Source organism: Myotis brandtii, unplaced genomic scaffold, assembly GCF_000412655.1.
Source record: "Myotis brandtii unplaced genomic scaffold, ASM41265v1 scaffold667, whole genome shotgun sequence".
Taxonomy (NCBI): Eukaryota; Metazoa; Chordata; class Mammalia; order Chiroptera; family Vespertilionidae; genus Myotis; species Myotis brandtii.
In genome coordinates this window covers 1,240,785-1,254,607 of record NW_005370593.1, presented here as the reverse complement: position 1 = coordinate 1,254,607, position 13,823 = coordinate 1,240,785, and the positions used below count along the sequence as shown (strand labels likewise).

The window sequence follows — 13,823 nt, the reverse complement described above, 5'->3', positions numbered from 1 at the left end:
TGTGCATTGGGCCTCTAATAGAAATATAAAGGTGAAGTAAATTTTAATAAAATACTTGACTCAGTATATTTAAAATACTATAATTTCAATATGAGATCAATATAAAAATTGAGAAACAACCAACAAAGGAATTGTATTAAAAATACTAGGAATTCTTAAAATTCAATAAGAAAAAACACCATCAGTAGGAAAAAAATAGACAAGCAACTCAAGCAGACATTTTACAAAGGAGAATATACAAATGGCCAATAAACATGTAAAAATATGCTCAACTTCAATAATAGTTATGTCAATGACAATTAAAACCACAGTGCAAAGGAGAGCTGGGCACACAGTCAGGAAGAACAAAGACAAGGTAGAATGCACCTGCACCTCTGCGTCTTTCTTTCACCACAGGAAACCTTTAGTGTCATGCCTAAGGCTTTCCTTCCACCTCCCAGATCTCATGCTGCTTTACTTTTGGTGAATTTTAACCAGGAGCCACATGGTTCCCAATATAAACAGATTGACAATGGAACAATCCAGCACCATTAACTATGATAACACACTCACCATATTTGCTAAAATGAAAGAAGACTGGTGATATCATGCTGTAGCACAACTGGAATTGCTGGCAAGAATGTAAATTGGTAGAACTTCATTGGAAACTTTGGCATTTTTTACTGAAGTTAAAAATGTATAACATAATACCTAGCCAAAGAGTACATGTATAAAAAATTCATAGAATTATTATTATTATTATTATTAGTCCTCACCCAAGGATATTTTTCCCATTGATCTTCAGACAGCACGGAAGGGAGGGAGGAGGGGGAGAGAGAGAGAGAGAGAGAACCATCAACATGAGAGAGGTTGCTTCCTGCATGTTCCCCAACTGGGGCCGGGGATCAAATCCACAACCAAGATATGTGCCCTTGACCCAGAATTGAATCTGTGACCCTTCAGTCCATATGTCTATGCTCCTACCATTGAGCCAAAACCAGCCAGGGCAATAATTATTTATAATAGCCAAAACCTGGAGACAACAAAAATTATCCAACAAGAGCTTGAATAATTGTGATGGTCATCATAGAAATAGGACTCAATGAAAATAAACTATAGATATACATGGTTTAGCTAGATGAATCACACAGACACAAATATATATATATACACACTAGGGGCTTGGTGCATGAAATTCATGCGTGGGTATGGCCTGCAATCAGGGCCATCTTCCCCAGCTGCCTGCAGCCGGCCCCACCCCCCCACCGCCACCCACTCCTGGTTCCCGGGTTCGCCATCTAGTGGTCAGTGCCTGACGGCCAGGGGAAGGGACCAAGAGGTCAAATGTTCCCGCTCGCTTGCTGGCCCCACCCCTGCCACAGGTGACCATCAGGTGATGGGAGCCTGCTGGCCAGGGAAAGGGACCAAGAAGTGGTCAGTGTGCCTCATAGTGACTGGTCCAGCAGTCGTTCTGGCCATTCTGCCATTAGTGTCAATTTGTATATTACCCTTTTATTATATAGGATAGTATTATTACATTCATATCAAGTTCAAAACCAGACAAAATTAATTTATGGTGTTAGAAATCAGGCTAGCTAGTTTATACTTTTAGGAATATGTCTTGGAGAGTATACAAGGAGATTTCTAGGATGTTGGCAATGTTTTATTTCTTTACAGAGTTATGGTACCATGGGTATACTTTATAAGTCCATTTAGTCGTACACCTATGATTTGTGTACTTTTGTGTATGTATTCATGATACACTTCAGTTGAAAAGCTTAAAGAATAATTTGTAAACTTAAAAAAATATATAGGGATATTTTACATCCTTTTACTCTCACTAAGTCTTTGATATCCAGTGTGGATTTTACACATCTCAATCCAGACCAGCCACCTTTCAGGTGCTCAGTAGCCGTGTGTGATGAGTGGCTACCTTACTAAATATTGCAGGTCTAGGACCCACTATTTCATTTCAGAGCTTCTCTGGAGTTAAACTTTTATTTTCAGGTCTTCCCTTGGAGTGTAGGTGGGAAGAAATGGGAATTGTTTCTCCCAAAGACCTCATGTTAATTTTACTGCTCCTTCTCTGTTTTTATAGAATCTTTTCTACTTAAAAAAGATGGTTGTTTTTGTGTACAGGTTTAGAAAATGCTCAATAAACCATCATTTTGGTTATTTGTTCTTATTGCTTTATTGACCATTCTTTACATGACCAACACTTTTTTAAAAAGCAAACAGTTGATTCAAGTATGATATATACAAAAGGGCACAAATTGTAAATCTATAGTTTGATGAATTTTTACAAAGTGAGCACATCTACTGTTTGTTTTCAAGAAACAGAGCATTACTAGTCCCCAGAAGCTTCTGCTGTGTGCCACTTCTCAGTCGCTGCCCCCAAAGTAGAACCCAAACTATAACACCCAGGATTAGTTTTGTCTGTTTGTGAACTTCATATAAATGGAATTATAAGTATATACTTTTGTGTGACTTGTTTTGCTTAAAATTATATTTGAGAGATCCACTCATACTCTTGATTATAGCTATAGTTCTTTAATTCTCATTGCTATGTAGGATTTCATCATGTAAATATACCACACTTTATTTGTCTATGTTACTGTTGATGGACATTTTGGGATAATTAGTGCCGTTATGAACACATTTGGTCATAAATTTTGTTGAATATTATGTTCACATTTCTGTTAGTATATAACTGAGTGCGGAATTACTGTGCCAGAGTGTAAACATATATAAGTTTAAATAGATAACTACCAAAGGATTTTCCAAAATGGTTGTACCGGTTTACACTCAACTGTAACTGTGAGTGTAGTTGTTCCTGTCCTCACCAACATTTGTTATTTTTTGTTTGTTTGCTTTGTTTTTGGTTGCTGTGGGCTGGGTTATGTGTGCAAATAATCCTCAAATTTCGGTGGGTGAAAACAGCACCAGTTTATTTCTCTCGTGTTATGTCTGTCATGGTTTGGCTTCAGCACCCCTGGGCACTGCTCTTACGCTGTACTGATGGGACAGCCACTTTTGGAAGCTTGCTGGTCACAGGAGCAGAGGGAACGTAATGGGGAGTGAGCACTTGCAGCCTCTGCCTGATGTGGCACATGTCACTTCTCACATTTCATTATCCAAACAATGACATCTCCTCACCTAATTGCAAAGAAGAAAAATCCTTACCCTGTGCCCGGAGGAAACGAGTATTTTAGGCATCACCAAAAACTATCACATCTGAAACGACTGATTTCAGAGAATATGGCCCTGGTTTAGTGTTTGTCTAAGAAAATAAACACACAAAGACAAGTCCTTTTAGTTTTTCCACTCCATGTTGTTTTTAAAACACATCTCATTATCCAAACAAGGACATCTCCTCACCTAATTGCAAAGAAGAAAAATCCTTACCTTGTGCCCGGAGGAAACGAGTATTTTAGGCAAAAACTATCACATCTGAAACGACTGATTTCAGAGAATATGGCCCTGGTTTAGTGTTCGTCTAAGAAAATAAACACACAAAGACAAGTCCTTTTAATTTTTCCACTCCATGTTGTTTTTAAAACGCTGCAGTCCTGAGAAATGAGTCTATTACAACTACAGGATTGTGGTTCCTCTTGCTAAAAACTCCTTAACAGCTTCACTGTGCACTCATGCAACCCAGACACGATGTGGTCTACAGTCCCTGCCTTTCAAGCCTCCTCTCGTGCCACTCACGCCACACCTCACCCCTACTGACCTTTCAGTTCCCTGAAGGAGACATGCGCTCTCTACTTCTGCCCTGAGTGCTTTCCTACCTTTCTCCTTGCTTTTACCTTCTAATTCTTTGGCTTTTAGGTCAAATATTTCCTCTAGGAAGTCCCCCGTGACTCCCGGGGTAGATAGAGTCTTCTCTTTTCTATGCTCTCATAATACTCTGTTGCTTTGTTTCCAGACAAGCTGTTCCAGAGTTTTGTGTGAGAGCATGTGTTGTTGTTTTTTCTTCACCCGAGGATATGTGGTGCTCATTTTTGTTTTGTTTTGTTTTTAGAAAGAGTAAGGGGGAGAGAAACCTCATTGTGAGAGAGAAGCATATATTGGTTACCTCCCATATGCATCCCTGCAACCTAGGTATGTGCCTGACTGGGAATCAAACCCTCACCCTATTTGTTGCATGGGACGATGCTCTAACCAACTGAGCCACCCAACCAGGTCTGTTCTAGTTTTTAAAGTCCATTTTTGCGCTATTATTTATTCAATCTGTTTCTCCAATTAGTGTGCAAGCTTCAAGGGAGCAAAGATCAAGTCTGTTTTGCTCACCACTGTATGCTGCTGCTTCTGTTTATCCCAGTTACTGGCGTGTAATAGGAACTCATTAAATATTAAGTTTGGTTATAGTTTTATGTTTGTGACATTTATGTGGTCTTGAGGAGAATGTGTTCTCTGGTCCTTAGAGAACAATTTGATACTAAGAAGTTAATCACACGAACTGCAAATACACTGTTGCTCCAGGCCTCTGTGTCTTGGGACATCTGAGAGAATCCAGAGTAGGGATGCTTTTCCCATTCTCTCTGGATTAGAGTAACCCTCACCTAGATCTTCACATTATTTAAGTGATTTTTCTCCTCCTGTTTTTTGAGTGATATTTTCATGTTTAACTTAGAAGCCCTACAGTCAGAGGGGATATATCACATTTAACATAAATGGCAATGAGTGTATTATATAGACATACTGAATAAATAAATAAGTTGTGTGATAGTAAGGTGTGTGTTTTTGTTTTGTTTTGTTTTGTTTTTAGCTTCTGGAGATGATACTGAATTACCAAAACATGTTGTGATTTATTTTCGTGATACTTTGCATTAGCAAAAGGACATCTGTTAGATGCTTGGAAAATGCTTACCCACATCTTTATGTCCCTCACTGTTTGTCTTCATTTACATGTGTTGTGGGAAACTTTAGTCTTTTCTGTTTCTCTTTTCAGAAAGAATAACAAATTTGATCACTTTCTTGTCTATATGTTTCATTGTGGACTATAGGTTCTGTTCATCATTTAAAATGCAAATGTTCTAATAGAGATATCTCCTATAATGATAATCTTATGGGTGGAATAGATAGGATGAAACAGACATGGTTATCTGTAAGCCTCTCATAGTTGTGTTCCCCATTTTATTCTAGAAGAGAACCTTTGCTTCTCATTAATAAGAACTGATGGGAAGTAAAGGAACATGAGTAAGGATTATATTTGCAGGGCCTCTCTGTTTAAGAAATGTTTATTAGTTACCTATTTTGTGCCAGAAGCTGGGGAAACTAAGAAAGAGATGAACACTTTCTTTAAGGCTTTACATTTTTGTTTCAAATGATAATATTCTAACAAGCTGGGTTTCACTCTTTTGCTAGCTGTGCCAATTTTATCGCCTACTGAAGAAGGCTTTACATTTTTGTTTCAAATGATAATATTCTAATAAGCTGAGTTTCACTCTTTTCAATTTTATCGCCTATTGAATGTGGATGATAAGGTACCCATCTCATAAAGTTCTTCTGAGGAGTAAATAAGATAGTGCATTTCAAACACTTAAATGTTGATTTTTATTTACCATGAGACTTTGTCCACAGTTAGCCTCTTAACTACTTATTCTCCTGTGTTTCTTCTGCTTGTTTTTTCCATATTGCCATCAGAAACACGGATCCGATTGCATAACATTACCTCTTCAATACTGTCTTCTCAACTTTAAAAAACATTTGTGGTTTTCTGTTGTCTCAAGAAGAAAGCCTCAAATACATGGAAGGCATTTAACACCTTACCATCTGAACCTGACCTTTCCTACCAGAGTAGCTTCTGCCTTCACCCCCCCTAGGTTGCAGCCCACGTAGGCTGCACACATTATATTCCACGGGCTTGTGCTCTTCCTTCTGCCTAGAATTCCTGCTACAGCCTTAACTCCATTCTCACCCTCACCCAGAACACACAGTCCTCTATGGGCAACTCCGAGATCCTCTTATTCTTCCCAGGTATAAATCTTTGATCCCTGTCATTTATATCTCTTTAGCATGTATCACATTATTAAAATGTAATTAAAGTGTTTTACTCTCCCACTAGTTTGTGAGTTCCTTGAGAGGAGAGACCTTAACTTATTCATCATTGTATCACTAAAACCAGTAGTCATGCAGTAAAAATATTGAAATAATGAATTGAGATTTGGTTTAATTTTGTTTTGATTTCAATGTATTCTTATTATTCTAGGTTCTGGGCCTTGTTCAAAATATGAGTGTTTTCCAGTGTCCAAAATGTAAACACAAGACTCATATTTTTGGTGCTGATGGTGCAAGGAAACTAGCACAGATCCTTGATCTTGATATTCTAGGTAAGACCATAGAATTTTCTTTTCTTAAAATATATTTTTCTTGATCTCAGAGAGGAAAGGAGGGGGAGAGAGAATAGAAACATCACCTATGAGAGAGAATCATTGATAGGCTGCCTCCTGCACACCCCACACTGGGGGTCAAGCTCACAACTTGGGCATGTGCCCTGACGGAATGGAACCATGACCTCCTGGTTCATAGGTCGATGCTCAACCACTGAGCCATGCTGGCTGGGCATGGAATATGCTTTTGCAGAGGAAATGGTAGAAGGGAAAATAGAGATTGGGTATGGTGATGAAAAGTGTCTCAGAAAGTGATAAATTGCTTTTGGCTTTGTGTTTTAAATTAAATTAGTTTAGCGCAGTTCTATGTGCTAAGCTTTCTTTGGTTTTTTATAATACTTCATTTGTGGAAGGCTTTTTAAAAGGAAGTTTGTGCTGCCAATTTTGATGCTTTCTGCTATTGATAAAAACTGCTTATAACTTGAATTTGAGAAGAGAGTTTTGTGATCTGACTGTGGATTGAAGCCCACATTTTAATGGTCACTAGTTTGTTGCACTGGGAACACATCTCTCAGTTTACCGGTATATACTAGTATGAAAATACCTGTTCATTATGTTGCAGCAAGCTTAGGGAGTGTCACTTCTTGGTGCATATGAAAAAATGCCTTCCTGATCAGTTCTGAATTTATCAGTTCTTCTGCTCTAGAAAGACAATATTTTCTGTTTTCTGGAATCTTCTTATATGTGTTTGCCATGTGTATAAGAGATGGCATTTGAAATTTACATTGCATATACTGTTCATATTATTGAATTGAAGGATTAATTAGTGTTATGAGAAGTGAAATCATGTGTTAATGGAATAAAACACAGATTTTTGATAAAACATGACTTTTAAAAGGTCCACAAGCAGCCTAATGAACTTTATAGGACACATGTTTTGATATTCTGCTTATTGAATGAGTTTCTGTTCTGGGAAGGAAGATGTTAGATGCTGAGTAAGGGAGTCATAAAGTGAGTTATTAGTTATAGTTTACAATTAAGATCCCTTTAGAGATCAAGGAATTTCAAAACATACTCTATCATAATTACATTTCTAAAAGTTGATGTTAAATGTATTATTGTTATTATGCATTTGTCCCATAGCAACCACCACAATACCAGGTGAATACTAATGATATATTTTGATACATTCTTATAAATATAGTCACTAATTATATTCTGCAACTGTTTTTCATTTAACCTAAAAAGTTCAGTTTCTTAAATCTGCATAATAACATAACAGATTGACATTCATTTATATAATAAAGTAAATGTGTAATTATAATGGCATTATTGAATTATGTTGACAATATTATAATTCCCTAATTTATAAATGGGTGGTACCATTTTGTAAGTCAGTGATTTAGACTTTGAAACATATCTCCTAGAGAAACAATCTCACATATGGAAGTTATTTTTTAACCAACAGCTCAGAAATGTATAGTTACACTAAAAAAGTATCAGCAACACTGATTACTGATCTCAAAACTAGATAATGCCAGAGACTGCTGTCTCTAACAGTGTATGGGAAAATGATTTAGAGCTCCAATTCAGGGCCATCTCCTCCTTTTAATGCAGTCCTGGGGGCCCAGACATAGTGCCCGTGAACTTGAGCAGGGGCTCCAATAATGGAGAGGTTGGAATTGGAAATTAGAAACTGAAATAAAACAAAGAGCTCTCATAGCTATGGCCTCTGACTGGTTGAAGCCCCCAGGCACCCTCATTGGTCTCTTACTGACTCTCTGGCTGCCTCAGTTTATTTCATCCATTGCGCTGTGTTTTGAATTTGGCAAAATGGCTTTTCAGAACTTTATCCATATTTATCTACAGGGACAGTTTATGCATGGTAGGTAAGGTCTCACGTTATCTGACAGAAACCCCTTTAGCTTATGTCTCTGAAATATGCCCTCCTTTCCTTCGGACCTAGCCATTCTCCATACCTTTACTCCTTTTTATCCTTCTCTGTATACAACTGTGGCCCCTTGCCACTCTCACTATGCCGCCTATTTTCTAACAAGATTTTACTCTTTTTTGATCTACGTTTCTGTATCTATGGGAGGATTGTGAATCTCTGGAAGGCAAAAATCATGTCAATGGGAGGTATAAAGGAGAAGGTTTTACTTTTATTTTTCCCAGTACTATAATAGCATGTTCATAAGTCAAAAGCAAAAACCTTTATGAGTTTCGAAGTATTTTCTATAACATATATTCCCCTGCCTGTTCCTGTGACAACTTCCTATAGTCTTAGTTGATCTGTAGAATAGACACAAATTTACTAAAAAGGTAATCTTTAAATGGTTACCTAAATATTCATATCTTTTTGTCATTTGTCTATTGAACATTTAGGAAAGACTTAAAGAGTGGGTTAAGATTTCAAAATGTGCTGACAGGAGGAGCGTACTTCATAATATAAATTGTAGTAGGTTTGTAATGTTGTAACATATAATCTGCATTATTTACATTGCCTGGCATGGTGCTGAATGACTTATTTATATAAAACACGTGTATACACACATTTCAGTGACCTTCCCATGGATTTGGAGTGGTTCTATGAATGCTGAGTACCATGACGAGTCAGCTCTTCTACTTAAGGCTCCATTTGCTGCCTTTTAAATGTCAGCATTTGGGAAGCCATCATTTGTGATGGTGTGGTGGAGAGAGTCAGCTGGATGGTGAATCCCAGCATTTCCCCTATTACACTACCTAATGGTAATATATCATCAGCCAAGACACATCCTTCCAGACCTCAAGTCTGCATATTGGAGATTCTCATTGTATATGTCCTGAGGTCTCATGAAGCTCACAAGTTTTAATGCTAAAAGATTAACCTATATATAAAAGCCTAAGTGACCGTTATGACCGAACGACCGGAACAACCGGTCGACCAGTTGCTGTGATGTGCACTGACCACCAGGGGGCAGGCATTCAATGCAGAAGCTGCCCCCTCGTGGTCAGTGTGCTCCCACAGCCAACCTCCCATGGCCGGCCAATCTCCCGCGGCCCCTGCCCCTGGCTGACCAGGTAACCTCCTGGGGTCCCTACCCCAGGCTGGCCAGCACCCTAATAAGCCTCGAGGGACCCCACCCGTGCATGACTTCGTGCACCAGGCCTCTAGTATATAATAAAAGTAATCCTATCTGATAAGAGACAGGGAGTTGAGATAACAAGTCTGGCCGACTTTTCAATAGTTCTCTTAGCTTACTTGTCTGCTAGCATCAGGAAGATTATATTGTACTTTTATTTTTTTATTTTTTGGATTACTTTGTGATTACTTTGCCTTCCCCATCTTTTCCTTTTCAGTTTCCTCTTATTATGTGGTATGTTGTGTCTATACCAGGTATTACAGGTAAAAATAATTTACAAATGTCTTCCAAACCATTTGTAGGAAGATCTCCCGCAAAGAATAAACCATGGCCCCATGAGGAGTGGCCACATAGTTTTCATATAATATACTAGAGGCCCGGTGCATGGATTTGTGCACTGGTAGGGGGTCCCTCGGCCTGGCCTGCGGGGATCGACCAAAACCAACAGTCCTACATCCCCTGAGGGATGTAGTCGTGCCAAAGCAGCAGGCAGCCAGGGGGGAGCCTGAGCCTGGGCCAGGTGCCACACTGCACCGCTCCTGCTCATCCCGGCCCCACTGTACCGACTGCCGCCAACGCTCGGTAGGCTCGCTGCTGCTCTGCTGCAGTCTCTGCACCCGTCCTAGGGCAATACTGGCGCACCCATGACCGAGAAGCAGCCGCGGGCTCACACCCAGTCAGTCCCGATGCTGGTACCGGTCTGGATGGGGGAGGGGTGCACATGGGGAGTCTCCACGGGAGAGGCTTGCGCCACTGCAGCGGTGCTCGCCAACCATGAGCTCAGTGTCTGGCACCTGTTGATCAGCTGAGCAGCGCTCTCGCTGCGGGAGTGCACTGACCACCAGGAGGCAGCTCCTGCATTGAGCGTCTGCCCCCTGGTGAACAGTGCATGTCATAGCTACCAGACAACCAATCGGTCAACCAGTCCCTTAGGCTTTTGTATATATAGATATATCACTGTACTACCCTGAAGTGGAATATTTTCTCCTAATTTTCATTTGAAATTCCTTGATCAGAGATTTAGCAATTTTTAGGATAATCATAAAACCAACAGTCCTACATCCCCTGAGGGATGTAGTCGTGCCAAAGCAGCAGGCAGCCAGGGGGGAGCCTGAGCCTGGGCCAGGTGCCACACTGCACCGCTCCTGCTCATCCCGGCCCCACTGTACCGACTGCCGCCAACGCTCGGTAGGCTCGCTGCTGCTCTGCTGCAGTCTCCGCGCCCGTCCTAGGGCAATACTGGCGCACCCATGACCGTGAAGCAGCCGCGGGCTCACACCCAGTCAGTTCCGATGCTGGTCCCGGTCTGGATGGGAGAGGGGTGCACATGGGGAGTCTCCACGAGAGAGGCTCGCACCACCACAGCGGTGCTTGCCAACCATGAGCCCAGTGTCTGGCACCTGTTGATCAGCTGAGCAGCGCTCTTGCTGTGGAGAGCACTTCTCAGAGAAGCAGCCTCCCACGGAGACCTGGCTTTCATTCTCTTGTCTGTCTTTTCTAAGCCTTTCAGCCACCCCCACTCATGTTCACCCCTGGCCGTGCTGGCGCGGCACACTTTAGAAAGATTTGCCTCCATGCTCTGAGGGTGGGTTCCTGCCTCAAATCCCGCCCTTGCCTGGAGGCAGCTCCTGCATTGAGCGTCTGCCCCCTGGTGAACAGTGCATGTCATAGCTACCAGACAACCAATCGGTCAACCAGTCCCTTAGGCTTTTGTATATATAGATATATCACTGTACTACCCTGAAGTGACAACCCCTGTAGGACTGACTTCCTTCCGGTTGGTCGCGGCCGTTCTTCTGGATGTGATGAACACCACCCAGGGTTTTTATATAAGTAGATAGATATATCACTGTACTACTCTGAAGTAGAATATTTTCTCCTAATTTTCATTTGAAATTCCTTGATCAGAGATTTAGCAATTTTTAGGATAATCATAATTCAAGTTGATTTGAATCAATTTAGTTTAAATGTTGTTTCTGAAGTTCACATAGTGAAATTCCAAATGCAATATAAACTTTTGTAGTACTAATGGATATCTGGTGGCTCTTTTAGGAGATATTCCTTTACATCTTAATATAAGGGAAGCTTCAGATACAGGCCAGCCGATTGTATTCTCACAGCCTGAAAGTGATGAGGTAAGTGATCTTTTAAAAAAATGTATTTTCATTTCTCTTTAGATGATATGTACTTTTTGTTATGTAGAAAGAAGGTTGGGAAGATCAAGTTTATCTATCTGCAATGCATATATTGAACAAAAATTGATAACTATCCACAGCAATTTAAGTTACTATTTTGTGTGGTAGGCGTATCAGTGCTGGCCCTAACTTATCAACTGACCAAGTTCTTCACCTACAAAGAGTCATCACCAACCAGTTATCTCATGAAGAACATGCACAGCAAGAGTTTGCAGAGTTCTTATCTTGCTGGCTATTAGTATCTAACCGCCCACGGTTATCTGAAGTTGAGCTGGTTGTTGGGAGAAGGAAACCTAATATAAAAAACATTGAGTTGGATATAGAGAAACTATAAACCATTAGAGATGGAGTTTTCATTGCATTTATTTTAACAAATATGATTGGGGAAATGAGGTGGAAAAACTAGTAGTGTTTAATTACGGATACAGCTGATAAATTTTCAACTGAAGCTTTTTAAAAAATAGAAATAAAATCAATCATATATATCACTTTTTCCTAAGTAGACTTGCTATTAAATTAGAAACTGATCCATCCTCTGGTACATTAGTTTTGATACAGTTTTTGTGCTTATTTGCTGAATAGCCCCATTCTTCCAATAGTTTTTCTTATATATTTTTTAGCTAACAAGTATAACCTTACAGTAGTTATTTTGCTTTTGTTTTTTTTAAAAATTGTAGTTGACATACAGTATTATATTAATTTCAAGTGTACAGCATAGCAATTCAACATCTATATGCCATGTGAAGTGATTGCCATGTCAGTGCTAGTAACTTTCCGTCACCATGCAAAGTTATAATATTATTGACTGTATTCCCTATGCTATACGTTACATCCTGTGACTTACTTATTTTATAACTGGAAATTTGTACTTCCTAATCCTCTTTACCTTTTTGTTCATCTTTCCACTCCTCTCCCCTCTGATATTTATCAGTTTTTTCTGCATCGCTGAGTCTGTTTCTGTTTTGTTTTGCTTCATCGATGTTTTGACCTTCAGATTCCACATGTAAGTGAAATCATGTGGTATTTGTCTTTCCCTGTCTGACTTATTTCACTCAGCTAATACACTCTAGGTCCATTCATGTTTTCATAAATGGCGAGATTTCATTCTTTTTATGGCTGAATAATAATATTCTTGTGGGTGTGTGTGTGTGTGTATGTGTGTGTGTGATGTCCCAATAAAATGTATGCACACTTTGAATAATTTTTAATACTAATGGGTTAAATCTAAAAAGAAAGAAACATCAAGTGAGCTATCAGAGAAAAAGTATGTATGCAGTTTTTGAGAACACCCTGTATATACCACATTTTCTTTATCCATTCATCAGTCAGTGGATACCTAGGTTACTTGCATTATTTTGGCTATTGTGAATAACGCTGTAGTGAACATAAGGATATATATATATATATTCAAATTAGTGTTTTTAATTTCTTGAGGTAAATGTGCAGAAGTGGAATTGCTGGTTTCTAATGGTAGTTCAATTTTAATATTTTGAGGAATCTTAATTCTGTTTTTTATAGTGCCTACACCAATTTACAATTATTTTGGCTATTGTGAATAACGCTGTAGTGAACATAAGACATATGTTGCCTGAAAAGACATATCATTTCAAATTAGTGTTTTTAATTTCTTCAGGTAAATGTGCAGGAGTGGAATTGCTGGTTTCTAATGGTAGTTCAATTTTAATATTTTGAGGAATCTTAATTCTGTTTTTTATAGTGCCTACACCAATTTACAATTCCACCAACAGTGTATGAGGGTTCCCTTTTCTCCACATCCTCACCAACACTTGTTACTTGTTGTCTTTTTTATAATAGATATTTTGACAGGAGTTGTGAAGTGATATTTCAGTATGGTTTTGATACCTCCCTGATGTTAGTGATGCTGAACAATTTTTTATATGTCTATTAGCTATCTGTATGTCTTTCTTGGAGAAATGTCTATTAGGTCTTTCTTGGAGAAATGTCTATTAGGTCTTCTGCCTGTTTTTAAATTGGATTGTTTATTTTTTTGATGTTGAGTTGTATGAGTCTTTATATATTTTGGATATTAACCCCTTATCAGATATATCATTTGTAAATATCTCTAATTCGGAAGGTTTCATTTTGTTGATGGTTTCCTTCACTGTGAAAAAGCTTTTTTAGCTTGATGTAGTCCTATTTGTTTATTTTTGCTTTATTGCTCTTGCCTGAAG

At 39.1% G+C, this 13,823-nt stretch overlaps 1 protein-coding gene across 2 annotated transcripts in view; it reads left to right on the top strand.

The window, feature by feature from the left end:
• NUBPL (nucleotide binding protein-like) overlaps positions 1-11,869 on the top strand; it is a 237,723-nt gene extending 225,854 nt beyond the window's left edge. The window contains exons 9-10 of one of the 2 annotated variants that reach the window (XM_014528984.1): positions 6,194-6,314; positions 11,489-11,869. In XM_014528984.1, coding sequence (XP_014384470.1) covers positions 6,194-6,314; positions 11,489-11,613 — 246 coding nt within the window. In that variant the 3' untranslated portion in view covers positions 11,614-11,869. The remainder of the gene's footprint in view (positions 1-6,193; positions 6,315-11,488) is intronic. The other variant, XM_014528985.1, reaches the window with a different exon arrangement.
• Positions 11,870-13,823: the final 1,954 nt, after the last annotated feature.